The sequence below is a fragment of the Ostrinia nubilalis genome, chromosome 6, assembly GCF_963855985.1.
Source record: "Ostrinia nubilalis chromosome 6, ilOstNubi1.1, whole genome shotgun sequence".
Classification (NCBI taxonomy): Eukaryota; Metazoa; Arthropoda; class Insecta; order Lepidoptera; family Crambidae; genus Ostrinia; species Ostrinia nubilalis.
The window spans coordinates 14,229,105-14,249,061 of NC_087093.1; the positions used below are offsets into that span (position 1 = coordinate 14,229,105).

Below are 19,957 nucleotides of genomic sequence, written 5' to 3' on the forward strand. Positions count from 1 at the left end.
GGTGGTCTGTGTTCAGGCTATAAGCTTCTTCTTCTTCTTCTCTCATAGCTTGAATTAAGTCGTAGTTTGCTTTCCACCCTATAGCAGTAAACACAATTAGCTTCTGTTGAAAGTCTCAAAAACTAACTGAAAATCAGTTCCAAACTTCGCACATACGACCTTAAGTTTCTTGGCCTAACATTGTAATTATTAAGTTAAGCCAAGTGTACACAGATGCGATTACAGAGATTTACTTAACTTGACGTAATTGCATTAAAACTGTAAGGCTGAGTTGCACCACCTAACTTTGACGGTAACTATGACGATAACCGGTGTTTTTTGTATCGAGTTTGACAGATTTTTGACGTTTGTCAAAGTTAAAGTAAGATGGTGCAACCCAGCCTACACGTCAGGTTAATAAACAATACAATTAAACTTATTTAGAAGGGTCGCTGTACTTATATTAAATCTAATTAAATCTACATTAGTAATGCAATATACAGCGTTACTAAACACACTCGTTCTCGTTTCAGCCAAATGACAACCACTGCTGGACAAAGGCTTCCCAAGGATTTCCATACCGGCCTTCCGGCCCGTGGTCGCCACTCGAGAACATACCTAGTTCAAATAATCACACTGACAAAAGATTACTTATTTTGGGTACGATAACTACGACTATACTATAACGCCCAATAATCAGAGACGTTTGATCCCAGCGGGATCAGAATCCGCAGCTGCAACTGCCTGCGACTAAACCAGGCAGCCGTAGGGATAAGCCCATAAAAAGTTTACATGAAAAATTTTGAAACAATCTGGCTGGACGTACCTAGTCGATTTAAAAGTATTTGCTAAGACAACAATGATATGAAGAATTATGATTTGAAAACTCATATTGATAAAAATGATGACCATGGTGATAAGTAAGGTCAGAGTATTTTTATGTAAAAGTAAAAATAATTAACGTTTTTTCTACATCATTAACGGGGTGATAATTACTCGTAGTAACGGAAAAAGTATAAAGCGGTCACGCTATAAGTAGTAATTAAGGGGACAATATTATTTGATCCTCTAAAAACTAATTGATCTTTTTTGTATGTGCACTTTTAAAAATAAATGATGTTTTTTATTATATTTTATCTTTATATTAATTATTGGGTCTATATTAGTTGATCTACGGATAAATTATGAATGATCTTCATTTAAGGTAACATAATATTTATGTTTAACATACTCTTTTAATATTTGGTAAACAAAAATAATATTTGATCCTCTTTTTTAGTTATTGATCTTTAATTTTGTTAATTTGATGATTTTTATACCAAGTTTGCCTTTTAATATTGATCACCTAATAAATACATTTGGATCTATGTATAACTAAACTTTAAAATATATTTGATCTAATTAAAAATATTATTGGTTAATATTTTTAATTAAAAAATATCTTTTAATTTACGCGGTACTTTGTGGTTGAGTGACAATCGTCCGTCATTGGTCGTTTACTGAGTTGGCCAAGGGCTTAGCGGCCAATAAGCAAGCAGAATGGTACATTGCCATGTTTGTTTAAATTACAAGCTTTGCTTAGTTTGGGACTAGAGGCGCTATGTAAAATAATTTCTTACTTCTGTCATCCCTGAACCCGACATCATAATTTTTACCTCTTTATTTTTTTTTCAAATCGCAAGGTTGATTTTCTCTTAGTATACCTACCGATCTCGACCGTGATCAGTGACCATAAAGTCATCTGTCAACGGGTCGATTAGACACGATAAAAGCACTAAACGATATTTGTTTACTTTTAGTGCGACATCTCGGGTCGCAAGGACCTGATAAGTTTTTTTTTCCAAATATTTACTGTGACGAAACAATTGCAAAACAATATTTATCTTTCGTACTACTGAAAAGACCGAATATATCCATCCCGCACCAACGCATCCAGCACCTAAGGTCAATTCGACCCGATAACGCAGTGTAAACGTGTTAAGTATGCTTTTTTAATAAAAAATAAATCTTTGAACATCAAGTGCCTTTAAATAGTTTCCATCCTTTGACTACAACTTAATAAAAATAAGTACCATAACATAATTATTTTGAAGATTATTTGATATAGACAAAAAATAATTTATACAAATCGAATTATTTAAAAAAGTATCACAATATTGAATATTTGGTGCTCATTTCTTTTATTTTTGAGGACCAACAAGTAACGATCAGATATAATTTTTACATCTCAATAATTTTTTGCGTAGTTCAAAAGAGATTAAAATATCGATCGATTTCATTTATTTTATGTCTCAAAGAAAGAGGATCAATCATTAAAATAGATGACCATTTAGATTTTTTTATTTGCCGTTTTTGCTAATTTAAAAAGATCATTTAAATACATGCCGTAATTAAGTGCTTGAGATTGCTTGATTAAGTACTAATTATTAAGGATATAATAACACCATGTCATTACTAAATGGTCATCTTGTCCTCTTGGCTAATTACTGTCAGAATAAATCAATGTTATGGGCACTTTTATTATTATGGCCCAATAAAAATAAATTACTATCCCTCTATTAAGACCCGGACTGGGCACCAAATATGTATATCTGATTATAAGAACCAATGCTGCGGCCTTGGTTCTTTGTCCACTCTCAGATTGAAACTCAGGCTGGGTTGCACATCTTACTTTGACTGTAACAAACGTCAAAAATCTGTCAAACCCCATACAAAAAACACATTATGAAAAAAAAAACATGTAAGCAGTTGATGATGCACCAGAATGATGGCGTAGTCATCTACATTAAAAACTCGATCTCACATAAAGTTTATCAGCCATTTTTTGAAGATGCAAATTGCGTAATCTGTACTATAAATAATAACTTTGCGATAGTCGGCCTCTATAGATCTCCCTCATATAGGAATTCTGAAAAATTTCTAAATAGCATAAATGCTACATTAAGTGATCTTTCAACAGTTAACAATATTGTGTTGATGGGCGACATCAACATAGACATTAAGGCAAACAGCACTGATCCAAATTCTCACGACTACTTAAATCTTATAGCGTCCCATGGCATGCTACCAGCACACCAAATTCCAACCAGATTGGGTAACTGCTTGGATCATGTTATTTTAAAGACAAAACTACAATCTAGGACTCTAGTTATAGAAACATCTTTAACTGACCACTTTCCAGTCCTTCTTAACCTGAATCTTGCCAAGTCTATCTCTAGCCAAGCAAACCGACATATCAATAAAACCAACTTTACACAAATTGCACTTGATTTAGAAAGAACAGACTTCTCTAGTATTTTAAGCTTTGACAATGTTGATGAGGCGACTGATCAGTTCCTTGACATATTAATATCTACATTAAAAAACAATACCATCTCGCACACAGTTCCTTGCAGGCAGCGAATCCTAAAACCGTGGATTACCACGGGCTTGCTGAGATGCATACGAAATAGAGATCGTATGCATAAAAAGGCTAAATTAAATCCATTTAATATGACACTTCAAATTACATACAAACGTTATAGGAACTTCTGTAATAATCTTTTAAAACACCTAAAGAGAGATTATGAAAAAGCTGAATTTGCTAATGCAAGAAATAACCCTAAGAAAACTTGGGAGATCATTAAAAACGTCACTAATACTAAGAAAGTAGCTGAACCACCTACAGAACTTCTAAATTTAAATAATGATCCGACGGAATGTGTTAACATTGTAAACTCATTTTTTGCACATATAGGGAAAGACTTGGCAAGCAAAATTAAGCCTAATCCAAACTCTGAGGCTCACGAACTACCCCCCGAGCATCAGTACTCTCCTCCTCATTCGATGGCTATTCTAGAGATCGATGAAAGGGAGGTACAAGACATTGTTATGAGCCTCAGGAATGACTGTGCAGTGGGATGGGACGGATTGTCAGCCAGAATCTTCAAGTCCTGTCTAGTTCTTATACCCGTCATTACCCACTTATGTAACCTAGCAGTGAAAACTGGGAGGTTTCCAGTTGCCTTGAAAAAGGCAGTTGTCCACCCCATATATAAGAGTGGGGACAGAGCCAGTGTCAATAATTACCGTCCAATCTCGGTGTTGCCTACCTTGTCCAAGATTTTTGAACGTTTTCTGAATCGCCGTCTGGTTTCCTTCCTCGAAGCAAATAACCTAATCTCAAATAATCAATTCGGTTTCAGGAGAGGAAGGTCTACCGAGGACGCTGTGGCCTCACTTGTAGAATACGTAGTCAGTGAGGTTGACGGTAATAGAAAATGTCTAGGCATTTTCCTGGATCTCTCCAAGGCTTTTGACACTGTCTCTGTCCCCTTACTCTTGAAGAAGTTGGATGCACTGGGTGTAAGAGGGTGTGCGTTAAGCGTTTTTTCCGATTATCTATCGGGAAGGACGCAATGTACAAGGATAGGAGAATTTGTCAGCCACCAAGAGGCTCTTGACTTCGGAGTTCCCCAAGGGAGTATACTGGGTCCCACGTTATTCTTAATATACGTTAACCAGCTCTGTGACTTACAGTTACCCCACTCTCGAATAATAGCCTATGCAGACGACACGGTTCTGGCTGTCTCAGGAAATGATTGGGCTGAGGCTTTCGCTTTGGCTGAAAATAATTTTAAAATTATCATGAATTGGCTAAGGCTTAACCTTCTTACGCTGAACGCAGACAAAACTAAAGTTTTGACTTTTTCAATTCGCTCTTCTACACAACCTCCGCATGAAGGCCTTCAGATACGTGCCCATAAATGCTCCAGTGGGTCAATAAACTGCGACTGCCCCCAGTTACAAAATACAACCATAATGAAATACCTGGGTATACAGGTAGATCACTGCTTAAACTGGCATAGTCAGGTGGAATCCGTAGCATGTCGATTGCGTAAGATGATCTTCATCTTCAAGACTTTTCGCAATTCCGCAGATAGAGATATCCTGTCAACAGTCTACTCAGCGCTTTGTGAGTCAATCCTTTCCTACTGCATCCCAGTGTGGGGTGGCACCTCCAAGACAACCTTCATTAAAATTGAACGTGCACAAAGAGCAGTACTTAAGGTTATGTATAGAAGGCCCTGGAGATATCCAACCGCACAACTGTATGAGGAATGTAATCTACTCACGGTTAGACAATTACATATCCTTCGGACCACCCTGTGGCTACACCCGACTATACCAATAAACTGTCCATCAGAGTCTAGACGTCGTCCCAAACCACCTTGTCCTGCAACCACCACTAATACTGTCTTCGCTGATAAACAGCTGCATAACTTAAGCACAAAATTGTATAATAAACTAGACAAAATATTACAAATACATAAATTAAACAAGTTTGAGCTTAAAAAGAAGTTAAGATTGTACCTGCAAAATCTTGGCTACACTGACACTGAGGATTTGTTGTCCTAGACAACAACACACACATACACTTACACGTATATACATTACACTTACACATACCTACACATACACTTACACACACACACACACACACACACACACACACACACACGCTTATACAACAAGCAACACTCACAGTTCTCTGTCGTCTTATTATCTACTTTATATTTCTTTTGTTAAATTCACATATCTTTTCACAGTAATGTTTAAACTTAGAAAATTGTAAGAATTCTCATACCCATATCGCGAGCCGAACCACTGACCCTTCAAAGCTCAGGTTTCTCCTATTTTGAAGGTCAGGGGAACAACATATTTGCTTAAACACGAAGTTTGTCAATTAACGTGATTAAGATTTTAAGCTGTATTAGTGATGGTTTGGAAATAAACTATTTATTATTTATTATTATTATTATTATAGTTTAACCTCTGACTTGAACTAAAGATAAAAAAAAATCCCAGCGCTTGTAATTAATCAGTTACTGTTTCCATTTGTACACAAACTTATCATCAATATTAGCTAGTTTTTACCCGCGGCTCTACTCGCTTGAATATTGAAAAGATGAAATATTAGAAAATTTCCACTGTTCTCATACTAAGTACCATTAGTGATTAGTGTAGGCAAGCCTTCTCAGTAGACTCACAATCTAGTGAAGGTTTGACCTTCTCTGGTATGGTAGCGTCTGCAGGTAGAACAGAACTAGGACTTTATCCAGCATTGTTTGAATTTCGGCTGTAACGATTGGTGAAAAATTTGTTAGAATCGATTCAGCAGTTCCCGAGACAAACACACAAAAACATTTTTTGTTTATATCGAAACTAAATTTTATATAAAACGTGTTGCCTAAGATACAGCTTTATTGTGACTTCCGTCATTATCAAATACTGACGTTGAAATAATTTGAGAACATGAAGTACGTTTGGGTGTTATTTTTAGCGGTTTTTGTAGCGCATTCTCAAGCGTTCAAGTTTACGAGATGCGGATTGGTTCGGGAATTGAGGAGGCAAGGGTTTCCTGAGGACAAAATGAGGGACTGTGAGTACAGTCTTAAACGTTTATTCTAAGTGAAGTGTACATTTTTAGTTATGTCATGATTCGCCTGATGACACTTGGCCTTCACCTGATTTAAGTTAGTGAATAGCAGAGGAGGAAATATTATAAGCTCATGACTTTGGCATTCAACCTGATTTACTTCATAGCATTAGACGATTACTACTGCTCTTTCATCATCATCATCATTTCAGCCACAGGACGTCCACTGCTGAACATAGGCCTCCACCAATGATTTCCACATCGCCCGGTTGGTAGCGGCCTGCATCCAGCACCTTCCTGCTACCTTTAGCTAATATTCTTTAGTTGACTAATAAGTAAATAAATAAACACTGCATTTAATTGGGTGTGCTTTATAAATTATTAGGTTGAGAGCTTAACGTAAATAGCCGACAAAAAACTTACACCCAAAAAAAACAACTTTAAGAAAACAAATTTTTGTTCTAGATTAGATAAAATCATGTTTATTCGTTACAGGGGTCTGCCTCATAGAGCACGAGAGTGGACGGCGTACCAATGTTGTAGGACCGAGAAACAAGAACGGTTCCTACGATTACGGACTATTCCAGATTAACGATGGAATCTGGTGTAGCAATTCCAACACGCCTGGAAAGGATTGTAATGTAAAGTGCTCAGGTCAGTGTCTTTACGAGAAATTTACAATCATCATAATCCCGTTACAGTTTCCTTTAAGATTCCTCCAATGCTATCGAAACCAATTAATTGAAAGCGCTGATCGAACGTTCACCAGTCTAGTCTTTTACCAACATCCTACTGAGAATTATTAAACACTTTACCTACAATAATGTCGAAAACTCTCCATAGTTTTTTATTATGCTACATTAGTACTATATCTTAAAAACAAGGTCCCCATTCCAAAACGACTCCAAAATATTAATCTGTACAAACTGTACATAAAACATGCGATTGGTTTAACTACTGAAATTCAACCAATTTCAGACTACTTAACTCTCTCATCTATGTTAGATCTTGAATTCGCTTTTGACATTCGTTTCTAATTTCTAATACTTGTTTACTGTGTTAAAAATGAATATTCTACTACCACATTATATCAGATTTTGTTCTAAGAATATTCTTTGCTCATTAGAATTATTTATCATTTCAGACCTCATCACAGACGACATTACAAAGGCTTGCACATGTGCGAAGAAGATCTTCAGGATCCAAGGCTTCCTAGCCTGGTACGGCTGGCGAAACCATTGCACGCACCCGAGCGATCTACCCGACATCAGTATGTGCTAAAGAGAATATGTAAATGAGGTATAAATGTACCTATTAAAAATTCATATTGAAGTAGGCTTTAAGGACCCTGAAGTAGGCTATGTCTCAAGTATCCTGTAGGTACACGTGTATTCTAAGTGTACTTCACTTAAATTTATCTCTCTGTACAAAGTGACACTTCTTTGTAATTTTATTTTATTTATTTTGTTTTATTCAGAAAACAAACAGCTTACTAACTGAAAATCAGTTACAAACTTCGTAATTGATTAATTTGTTTTGTGTTTATAAAACTCAATAATATACTCCTAAATAAAAGTTTGCTGTAGAATAAAATTTAAAATAAAGCCTGGGGAGTGGAGCTAGTAGGGCTAGGACAACCCATTATTAAAGTTTTATGTAAATTCAATCTGTATTTAGATTCTAGGATGAGATTTTTATTTAAAATCAAGTAAATGAAAGGAGTTATCTAGGTAAATAGAAGCTAGAAGGTGCAGGAAATATTCTATATTTTCTATAAATAATAAACGAAGTTATCAGCTATGTGACATGATACGAGTGTTGCAAGGGCGCTCGAAGTAACAAGATGTTCGAGTAAGTGATCCCAGAGGATATTTGAAATCGCCGAGAAAGTCTCCCTTTAACGCATCTCGAGAGATATTTTGTAGCTGTCTGGGAAATGTCGCAGATGCAAAAATACTCAAACAAACTCTAATATGACGCTTGGTAAATACTATCAAAATCTATCAGTATGATTTTCTAATAAAATTAACTTTTATATCTCCAATAGCCAATTTGCTAAATCCATTATTTTAATTATTTGTCTGTGAAAACGCGTGTTCATACTTCAAATTATAATGCAGCATGGACTTCAACACTTTTGACTTGAAAAATCTGCTGTCTTAATATGGAATAGAACCCGTGACCTTTCGTTTGCTGGGTGACGGCTCTGACCACTGAAAAATTAATTAAAATTCTGAATATCCCATAAAAAATAATTTAAGAAATTCGTCTTTACGTACCTAATGACTTCAAGCCGTAGACTTTACGGCTTGACTATTATAGTTTTTCTAAGCCACCGCAGCCGAGTGTATAAGTACTAATATCACAAACGATAAATATTTTATTCAATGTGCAACCATTAATAAACAATTTAACTCCCATTTGTGCAGCGGGACGTGCCAAATACGCGAAATTTATACAACCAATAACACCGACGATTCCATATCTAAAGTGCACTGAGGACTACCAAATGGCTCCATATAACGCATCTGCAATGGAAGCTAACGTTCAATAAGGGATCAGAGGATATTGCGTTCGATGTCGTCAAATGGAGTATACAATAAGGAAGTACTAAATAAAAATTTCAAAAATAATCCTATATTTATAAAAATGTAATCACGAGCTAAGGGTGGAAGCGAGCTTCACCCGCAATTTTCAATCGAAGAGAAACTGGCTATACATATAACCTGCAACTGCCGAAACACAACAATCCTAACAAAAAAGCTAAAGCGATAGGCTTAAACATAAGGGTTAAGTCACATAGCCTTACGCTCGTATTCACATACATTACAATGTAGTTTTGGACAAACTACAGAGTATTTACACGGATGTACATTTAACTATTACCACTAACCACACAAAAGGAGGGTCAGTGCAAATTGAATACCGATTCGTTTATTAAAACAATGTTGTATTAACATGGTTCTGGTTATTATCTCAGTTAATGCTTGGTTTTATTGCTATTTCAATTGAATTCCATACATAAAGATCATTAATATCAATTAATAACAGCACGATAATTGAAAATATAGAAATTACAATGGCAGTAATAACAATTTTAAATATATTTTTATCAGCCTTTCATTTTCAGATCGGACTAACTGTAATTAAATTGCTGTTAAATTTTATCCTTCGGGCTAAGCAATTGAATTAGACAGATTAAATTGATATTGATAATTAAGGTCTTTTTTATCCAATTGTACTTGTTGATTGAAAGATTTACTAGAAGTAGTCACGTAATGGTATACTATTTTTACGATAAGTAATGAATTATATCGGTTTAAATTATTCTACCATTTTGAATTGAGTGTCGTATAGAAAGAGGCATGAGTAGGTAGGTACTAAGTAAGTATGCCACGTTTTTTCGACAAAAAACCTTTTTTATGGGAATCTCATGATTTTTAGAAATCTGGAAGTACATTATTTTAAATTGTTTCAGAATAGAAAAACAATAAAGTAACAAATAATAATGAGATATGGAATTATAGGAAATCATCTCATATAGAGTATTTAAAGACTGAATGAGAAAGCGATATTTTAAAGCTAGACATGTACCTACTAAAAACTATTACTTCAACTATTTAAAACCCGTCTTTATCCATGCAAAGTTAGTGTACCTACGTACATTCTATACCAGAAACGCTTGAAAATTGATTATAAAAGTCCACATCTGAAACACGTCAAGCATAAAACTGAAATGAACGGTTTCCAAGCACTTCTCACAAAGGGTTTTATAACGTTCTATCGAGCCAAGTAATGACTCGCGGAGTGGACCTCTATGTTTGCTTTGTTGGGTCTTGGCATCTTACAAAAAGAATCCGCCATTTTGGGAATCGTTCCAGCCTTAAATATGTATAAGGTTTATAGAGCGAGTGTTACTTCAAAGGGATATACAGCTCTAAAGTAGCAGTAATAGTTTTCATTACAGAAAATACAAAGTAAAAGCACATTTAGCACGAGCCAAGTCGTTCTGTCGTCGACGGAGACGTTTTGGAATTCGTATTTTCTGTATAGGTTCATTACGCTTTATACTGGCTGAAATATTCTGGAAAATTTAGTTTCAATTTAGTTATTTACTTAGTCTTTAAGAGACAAAATGAAATGTTAACATTTATTTTGAAGTAAAAGGTACAAGTAAAGTTTGATAGTTGACGTATGATAAGTACAAAAAATAACAATTTAATCAAAATAACGTTAGGTACTCTGTTTTTTCTTAATTATTATTATTATTGGTAAAAAATACAAACTACTATCGCAGTGAAACAAGCAACCATGAAAAGAAACATCATTTATGCATGAGCCATTAACTTAATCTGTGTCTAAAGTTTCTTCATAATGTACCTAATGAATAAATGAATGAAAAGTACACAAGGAACACGCTAAGTCGATCCAAAACGCTGTCCCTTTCCTACTCATCTAATAGTCCGTCTGTTCAAAACAAAAGTATTGTTAAGCTAACCCACTAACGTTTCTCACAAAAAAAGTCCGCAACAAAAGACGGCAAAAACAACAAAATAGTTTTGAAAAACTGCAAGCCAAGTTTCTGTTTCGCCGCATTTATATCCAGCATCTCTTCAGGGTTCAGATTACGCCAAGGAGGTGCAAAGTAGACGCATTTATCTTTATCTTGTGACTCGCATACCGTTTATTTACATTGCCTGCATTCTGAACCATTTGTCTTGCTGGTGCAGGTGCAATTTTGCACGTCTTTTATGCAAACACAGGGGTGAAAACTTAGAAGGACTGTTTTTAGTTCGGACTTAGAGAGATGGATAAGAGTTGTTGTTGTTAATTTGTTCGAAATATACTTTTGTATTGAATTTATCAGCTATTTGTAGTGTAGTACGGTGTATTATTACTACTTTGTTCCAAAGTTAGAGTTTCGATTAAGTCGTAAGTACGTTTATAGTATGAGAGCTGTCTTCGAAATAATCATCATTAATTAAACTATGAGCACTGCCCTCTTTCATATCCCAGATTTCTACTAAATTAGATTAAAATAACACATAAAAGATACAAAAACTAGTAACGATATAAAAACAATGAGCATTTACTAATTCTAAACACGTTTATCTTATCTTATAAGTCAAAAGGTTGAAATAATATTTTTGTTCAGCAGTGATTTGCAAGAATTTTAGTTTGATAAATATCTACCTATTTTTTCTTCTTTTAATCTCACAAATGTTATTTTCTAGGTTCTATTTTAACAGCAAAGGTTTAAGCTCAAACTGTTCTGTTTTATTAAGTGGATCATCTTCTGTATTAAGATGCAAAGTCGTGCTCTCGCGGTAGTAACATTTTATATTGTTTTGTTCTGGATGAGCACGCTTTATTGTATTTTAACTAGAGCGTGAGAGTTTTGGACGTGTTTAATAATAAGATGTTAAAAAAATTTAAGATATTCATATCTATCCTATAATATACTTGTTTACCTACCGAGCCGCTAAATTATTAAGCAAAACATAGTTTAATTTCTGTATGATTTACTCGTAGTAAATAGAGATAGGAACGAGAGGTGAGATCAATTATCTAGATAAGTAACGGCCGTATTCACAAACATTACTATAAGATATCACAGTGCGCGTGGAGTGGACGCACAGGGTGACACGTAAACCGATCACAGAGCTCTATTTAACGCTGTGCGTTCGATTGGCTGCTTCACTTAAGCAAGCATCGTTTGTGAATAACAACAATAAAAAAACAAATAGGCATAACAATCATATCAGCCAGTGCTGAAAAGTAGGAGAAACTCAATCACAGTTGGATCAGTTTTCAGAATGATTTTTAATTTTATTGTGATTTAAATTATCTCTTTGGGACGTTTACCCAAAAGGGAGAAAAACAGTGACCGTTCGAATTCATATCGGACGAAACCGCGGGCTGAAGTCAGTACAGTCACGGAATGAAAAGGTTCGTCAGTTTTCAAATTGATTCCTTCAACGAATCGCGAGCACATATTACCTTTTAAAACTATGTTACAGAATAATCTCGAGTTAGAGATAATAATCTTTAACTGTTCGTCAGTAAAGTTCAAAATTATTCAGATCAAAGTTGTGACGCTATATCTTGTCAAGAAGATTATTATGATTAATAATAATAATAAATTTCTTTATTAATTGTAACATAATACAGAGACTTTAAAAGAACTCTGATTTCCGAACTAGGTATAGAATACCTGTATCTCAGAAGATCAGCGCCCTCTTCCACAGATCATAAACAAAGAAAAATTAAAAGTGTTAATAAAGATTGAATCTTAAACAATGTTCACAAACAAAAAACTGATAAAATAGTACATTGTGAGGTGTATCGGTGTGTGTGTGCGTGTGTGGTGTGTGTGTGCGTGTGTGTGTGTGTGTGTGTGTGTGTGTGTGTGTGTGTGTGTGTGTGTGTGTAAGAGCAAATTAATTCTGTGTGAGCTAAAAACGTACTTTTAAAAGTTCCTCAGTCTTCTGGTAGTCAAGCGTAAGCAGCCAGTTTGTTACTTTAATTTTGCATTCATATACAGTACCAGGATAAAAGTTCAGAAGTTTGTTGGCTTGATTATATAAATAAATGGATAGAAAGTAACTTTGTCGACTGGCCAATGCAGTTCAACACTTGGGCACTTCAATCACATTCTTGATTACACGCCTCCCACTAGTTCTCTCAGCGATGTATGGAGTGAAACGATGTTGTCTGGTAATAGTCCGCAAAAAGAATAGTTGCCTTACAGTTAGGACAGAACACTTTTGATACAAGGCAACAGTCGAAAATCTGAAGGGGCTAAAAGTCATTGTTTTTAGCAAGGATCTCTGTGCTCTTTCAATTTGGATCATGTGAGATTTGCAGGCGCCTCCCCAAACGACAATACAATAGCCAAGAACTGATTGTGCTAATGCAAAATACACTTTTCGCAAAAGGTCTAAATTGGCCGCATACCTCAGCCTCTTGAAAACCCAAATGAGTTTTCGAGTACGTGATGTAAGTAGCTCAATATGTTGTTGCCAGTTAAGTCGGTAATCTAGTAAAACACCGAGGTATTTAATGGAAGAGGACTTTACAATAGAAAGGCATGTGCACGAATTCTCAAATTTAACGTCACAAGAATGAGCTTTGATGACAAAATCACTTGGTTGCACCTTAGAGGCTGAAAATTGTAAGAAGGTAGTTTTGGAAAGATTTAGTGTTAGCAAGTTTCGATTAAGCCATTCAATCACCTTGCGCAACCCAACCTCAGCCCTACCCCGCACCTCGTCCCAAGTCAATCCATGAAACACAAGTGCCGTGTCATCAGCGTATGTGATGACTTTGCCAGAATCAAGCGACATTTGGCATAGATCATTGATGTATATCAAGAATAGACTCGGACCCAGGATACTACCTTGCGGGACTCCATAGGACACATACTCTTCCCTGCTGATATATCTTCCTATCTTGACCTGCTGGACACGGTCACGAAGGAAACTAGAGTAAATAGAAAGCGCGTTACCTCTTATTCCAATCCGCTCTAGCTTGTCCACAAGCCCAGGAATCGAAACAGTGTCGAAAGCCTTGGCGAGGTCCAGGAATATACCAATACACTTACGTTTGCAATCCAAATTATGAGAAACAAAATCTACAAGTGTACGCACAGCATCTTCCGTACTTTTTTTAGGCCTGAATCCAAATTGACAATCTGATAAAATTCTGTTATTTTCCAAAAACGACATTAATCTCCTATTTAACATAGTTTCAAGAATTTTAGACAATGAGGTAAGTACTGATATTGGCCTATAATTCGTAACACTGTCTCGACTCCCACCCTTGTGGACTGGTGTAATAAGCGCTTTCTTAAAGGCTCTGGGGAAGACACCATGATCGAAGCACAATCTCAGAACAATAGTAAGTGGTGGAACAATAATATCCTTTGCCATTTTTAGGAATTTATTAGGAATTGAATCATACCCCACCGCACAGTCAGTCTTTAGATTTAAAATGATTGATTCAGTTTCAGCTTCATCAGGTGGTAACATTCCCATAGAATTGGCCAAAAATGAAGCTCTAAAAGAAGTTAAATCTTCAGTATCCTTCGGGCGTGCAATTTTATCAGCCAAATCCTTACCAATGCTTGCAAAGAAACCATTGACACAACTAACAGATTTATCGGGGTCATCTGACAGGCGTAAAAGTTCGTCAGGATTTGATTTTTTGTTAGGTGCGTCAATAATTGATTTGATAGCAGACCAGGTTTGTTTATTATTCTTAGCGGTATAGATCAAAGATCTGTCGTATTGGGTTTTGACTTTCTTAATGAGCGAGTTACAGAAATTTCTGTATCGCTTATAGCAGGTTTCCGCTTCGGTGCTACTAGGATGGGCCCTGGCCCTTTCATGTAGTTTATCACGATGTTTGATGCATCTAAGCAAACCCGGGGTGATCCAGGGCTTTATAGTTCTTTTTCTTCTAGGGATTCTAATTTCCCTCGTATTACTAGTTACAGCAAAAGAAAGCTTATCGACAAATGATTGTGCAATCTCTTCAACACTTGAGAATGATGTTACAAATGAGAAATCCACCTGTTTAAGATGATCTAAGGCATCCACGAGGTTACATTTAATGGAGTAAGGATTACAAGACATTTTAGATTTTTCCCTATCTAAATTGAGTATAATTGAGGCGTGATCAGTTATTGTGGAATTAATTACAATTACTGTTGCTGACATACGGGATTTTATCAATATGTGATCTAGGCAGTTATTTAATCTTGTTGGAAAGGAATGTCCCGGAAGTAGACCAAGCTCAGCGGAAAGATTAAGATATGAGGAGCTATTTCTATCGCTGCTACCTATCTTTATATCAATGTTAACATCGCCTACCAAGACAATATTATCTGCACGTATTGGCATAATTATGTTTTCTAGCGATTGAAGAAAACCATCAGTGTTATAGATAGATGGTGACCTATAAGTACAAACTATAACAATATCTGGGACAATATTTAACACCATGAAGTTAGCACCAATCGGGTCTGGTTCTTCAACAGTACATCTGAGATCTTCCTTTATGTATATAACAATTCCATCATTTTGGTTCAAATATTTTTTAGAATAGTAACATTTATAGTTATCAAGAGTCGGTGGCAATTTGTGTTCACTAAGCCAGCATTCCGTCAAAACAATGACATCATTTTCAAAATCAAGCCTGGCAAGGTGAGCACAAAAGTCACCGAAATTCCTGTAAATACTACGAATATTTTGAGTGATAATGTTTAAAGAATGATTACCTCTTGCCTTAATTATTTTACTGCATGAGTCAGTGTCACAAAGATGAGCTGTCGCCACAGTAATATTATCAATATCCTCAGATATATTGTTCGTCATTTGTTCAAGGCCTGTTACGATTAATAGAACTTTCATCACATACATTAAATATCAAAGAAGAAATGTGGTGGAAACTGAGATGCAAGATGACCCAGCAGATTATAAATATTTTTATCGATCCGCAAAAAACCAAGGCTATACCTAAGATCAGCTTGAATGCAACTGGTATAAAAGCATGATTTGATTTTGAATAAGTTATAGACCAGAATGTGTGCAAAAATATGTCCAAAGTTACAAGGTTATTTGTTATTAATTTTTTTAAATATAGCTCATTAGTGTTTGTGTAAATAAGTGTTTTGGTGTGTAAAAATTGTATCTTGTTATTTACTAAGTGTGTAATAATGTGGTAAATTTGTGTTTGGATGTGTAAAGTGTTGGTTTTTATGTGTGGGATTAGTGTTTTCATGCGTGTACTTAAAAAAATACTTGAATCAAAAACAATAAATGTTTCCAAATATAAGATAGGTTGGTATGAAAGTAGCGGTTGAAGTGAAGGAACTAGTCACTTTTCTAGACGTAATTTAGAAAGAGCATCCTCGGAGTCCACAAGTATAAACCGTTCATTCGAATCCCGTCGAAGGTAAATTTTCCCGTATGATATCCAGCAAAATTTATAAGAATTTTCAGCAGCAAAGTCACGAGCCAGACGAAACAGCTGATGTCCTCTCGGCGACAGGCTTTCAGAAATGAAAATCGGTTTCTCAGGTCCATCAAATGAGAGAAGTTTAGTATTGAATTTGTTTGAGCTGTTTTTGCGATTATATTCGCGGGTTTTTTTTATAATTTTGTCTCTCTTTACAGCACTAACAAAATCCACCACCACTGTGCCTGGCTTATCTGACTTACTTCTGGTGCGAAAAACTTCTTTTATCTCCTGCTGCTGAACCTGAACGCCCAAAACATTTCCCGTTTTTATTATGATATCGCATAAATCGTCCTTAACTTCGTTCTCTTTCTTAGGAACATTTTTCAGCTCCAACCTTGTCGAATAAAGAGTGCGCTCCAGAGTCTCAATCCTTGACTCCAGTTGCCTGATATACAAGCGGTCAGTTTTTCTCTCATTCGCGGCCTCCTGCATTTGAGATTGGAGTTCATCGTATTTTTTAGAGACGAATTCGATCGATGTCACAATATTATTATTTTGGCTAATGATTTCAGTCATTTTAGATTCAATCGAGAGAAATTTCTTATTATTCTGCTCCGCTGATTTGTCAAGCATATTGCGGATCTCTTCCATAAAACTTTTTATGCATGATATATCGTCATGTTTTCGTTTCCGTATATTATCTTGTCCTATTGTACTCAAATCAGGAGCCGAGCCTGAGGCCGGAAGCGACTCAATACTCAAAGTCTTGTCAAATGCGTCCCCTGCGTCAGAGTGAGCCCCTTTCGGCGGTGTGCGTTTAAGGGGCATGTTGCGAACTTGCGATGTGAGATCGAAGTACCAGGATAACAGGAAAGTATAAGCAGTCGTACCTGTAGCGTGCCGTAGATCGCTTCGTAGCACTTGCTACGAGGTGGGCGGAGTCAGCGGTGAGTAATGCTACGGCGCGGAGTAGTCACTTTCTGGTGGATGCTTGCTCGGTGGTGATACCTCCTGACTTGTTATGCACTCCTATTTTTTAAGTTGTGATTTAAATGTTAAAAATATTGATTTTTCTATTAAAATTACACTAATTTCGAGACGTGTTTACTTGACGGCGGTCCGGGAGGAAGGGGATGATTGATAAACTAAAACCTTCTTGTTGGTTCAACCTGCCATTATTATTTCTATTAAATAAAAAAAACTATTGTCAATTGGTCAATGTCATCATTGCATTGCACTGATGGGATAGAAAAATAAACAAGCAAAACCTTATTCGTTAGCAAACGTCATATTTATTTAAATGTTAGCAGCACTGTTTCTTGCACTGTTATGTTGGCAGGTTTGACTCTTACAGTACCTAGTGCAAGCGAAAACCGACACTAAGGTGACGAACCTTTTCATTCCGCGACTGTACATAAACTCAATTTAATCATCCATACTAAACTCTCTTTCTTTGTCTATCATTGATTTCTAATATAAACTTGTTTGTCGGATGAAAAATAACATTAACTAGCAAGATACAGGGAATTTTGTTCCCCTATATAGGGCCGAACCACCATCATTTCCTCTATGCGTGATTGTATTCATAATGGATGGAGCCATTCACTGCGACGACATAATCTGTGTTCGTTTTGCTTTATGGTTGTATCACAGACTGATCAATACCCATAAATGTATTTAGTATAGGATGATACGTTTGTTTGTAAAGTGTAAGTTTCTTATGACAATCCTACTTCCTACTATCCTACTAATATTATAAATGCAAAAGTTTGGATGTCTGGATGTTTGTTACTCTTTCACGCAAAAACTACTGAACGGATTTTGATGAAACTTTACAGTATTATTGTTTATAGGCTTTAATTTATGACGATCTGTGACAAACGAAATTTCACGCGGGTGAAGCCGCAGGCAAAAGCTAGTAATCTACATAAACGCTCGCAAGAAACCTATTTAGCTGAACCATCATTTTACAATTCTTAAAAGTGCAGATTTTTCGCACTTATCAACGTATCTATTAGATAGGAGCTTTCTTTATGGTAGAAATATTGTAGTGTAAAATAGCGATATTAGAGTCAACTATAGTTTCTTACAAGAACATAACAATTAAGGCATCTGCATTACAATATTTTAGGTGATTGATAAAGTGGATTTTTATCAAAATCGGTAACATAAATTATATTATTGGTAACATAAGTTATAAATAATAATTTAAGTAGTTTTCAGTAATAAGTTTCCTCAAACAACAACAACAACAACGACAGAAACAACGATAACAATTTAGCTACCAACTCGCTGCATACACAAGGCATAAACAGCTGTAAACTTTTACACGCATTTCCAAACCAATTGCTTTTCCAAAGCAGCAATCATCCTGGCTAAATGACACTTGGCGTTTTTACCCAGAAGAGCTAGCTCGGGTTAATCACTTGCAAATTGACTCCAATTAACTGGACAGCTGGACACCACTTCAGAGGCAAAGGTGAGTGAGGAGTTGACTGCAGGGTATTAGCATTTTTGACCACGGCCATTATGCAGTTTGGAATTCAGGAATAGTGGACAGATTAAAAAAAGCTCATAAAACTCATTTATTTTTGCAAATAGGCTTTTCAAAGCACTTTCACACGTCCCAGTATTAACCCTACCACTGCTTCGGGACAATAAGTTGGCCAGTGCTGAGCTTAGAAACTCAGTCACTATTGAATGGAGAGTTGTTCTCTCAATTGCAAAAACATAGAGATTGATCTTATAGTTTTTTTAATATGATTTTTTTGGTATTAACTGCACGTATGAACTTGGTCGAGTTGATTACGGATTAAGGCCGTTGTTGCACTACTAACTTTAACTTTATTTTGTATGAAGTTTGACAAATTTTTGACGTTTGTTAAAGTTAAAGTAAGATGGTGCAACCCAGCCTAAGTAATTGATAAGTAATTGACACCAATTAACTGGACACTTCGGTCCTTCGGTGGCAAAGGTGAGTGGGAGGAGTTGACTGCAGAGTATTAGCATTTTTGACGACGGCCATTATGCAGTTTGGAATTCAGGAATAGTGGACAGATTAAAAAAAAGCTCATAAAACTCATTTATTTTTGCAAATAGGCTTTTATAAAGCACTTTTACACATCCCAGTAACAACTCCACCACTGCTTCGGAACAATAAATGGCCAGTGCTGAGAAGTAGCAGCGCAAGAAACTCAGTCACTATTGAATGGAGAGTTGTTACAGTTCTCTCAATTGCAAAAACATAGAGATTGATCTTATAGTTTTTATAATATGATTTTTTGGTATTAACTACGTATGAATTTTGTCGAGTTGATTACGGATTAAGTCTGAGTTGCACCAACTTACTTTAACAATAACCGGTGTATTTTGTATGGAGTTTGACAAATTTTTGACGTTTGTTAAAGTTAAAGTAAGATGGTGCAACCCAGCCTAAGTAATTGATAAGTAATTGACACTAAATTAACTGGACACTTCGGTCCTTCGGTGGCAAAGGTGAGTGGGAGGAGTTGACTGCAGGGTATTAGCATTTTTGACGAGGGCCATTATGCAATTTGGAATTGAGGAATTGGTGGACAACTTGAATGGAGAGCTGTT

At 35.9% G+C, this 19,957-nt stretch overlaps 2 protein-coding genes across 2 annotated transcripts in view; one reads left to right on the plus strand and one right to left on the minus strand.

Moving 5' to 3' along the window:
* LOC135072678 (kin of IRRE-like protein 3) overlaps window positions 1-19,957 on the minus strand; it is a 71,068-nt gene that overhangs the window by 39,439 nt on the left and 11,672 nt on the right. The window lies entirely within an intron of this gene.
* On the plus strand, window positions 6,230-8,063 carry LOC135072980 (lysozyme-like). Its single transcript, XM_063966980.1, has 3 exons — window positions 6,230-6,400; window positions 6,893-7,051; window positions 7,542-8,063. The coding sequence occupies exons 1-3, from the start codon at window positions 6,274-6,276 to the stop codon at window positions 7,676-7,678; spliced, it is 423 nt and encodes a 140-aa protein (XP_063823050.1). The 5' UTR covers window positions 6,230-6,273; the 3' UTR covers window positions 7,679-8,063.

Bases quoted from the DNA above. Each gene is read 5' to 3' on its own strand.
- LOC135072980 (XM_063966980.1), top strand. From the start codon at position 6,274: ATGAAGTACGTTTGGGTGTTATTTTTAGCGGTTTTTGTAGCGCATTCT. The intron at 6,401-6,892 runs GTGAGTACAGTC...TATTCGTTACAG, and splicing joins TGAGGACAAAATGAGGGACT to GGGTCTGCCTCATAGAGCAC. The intron at 7,052-7,541 runs GTCAGTGTCTTT...TTATCATTTCAG, and splicing joins TTGTAATGTAAAGTGCTCAG to ACCTCATCACAGACGACATT.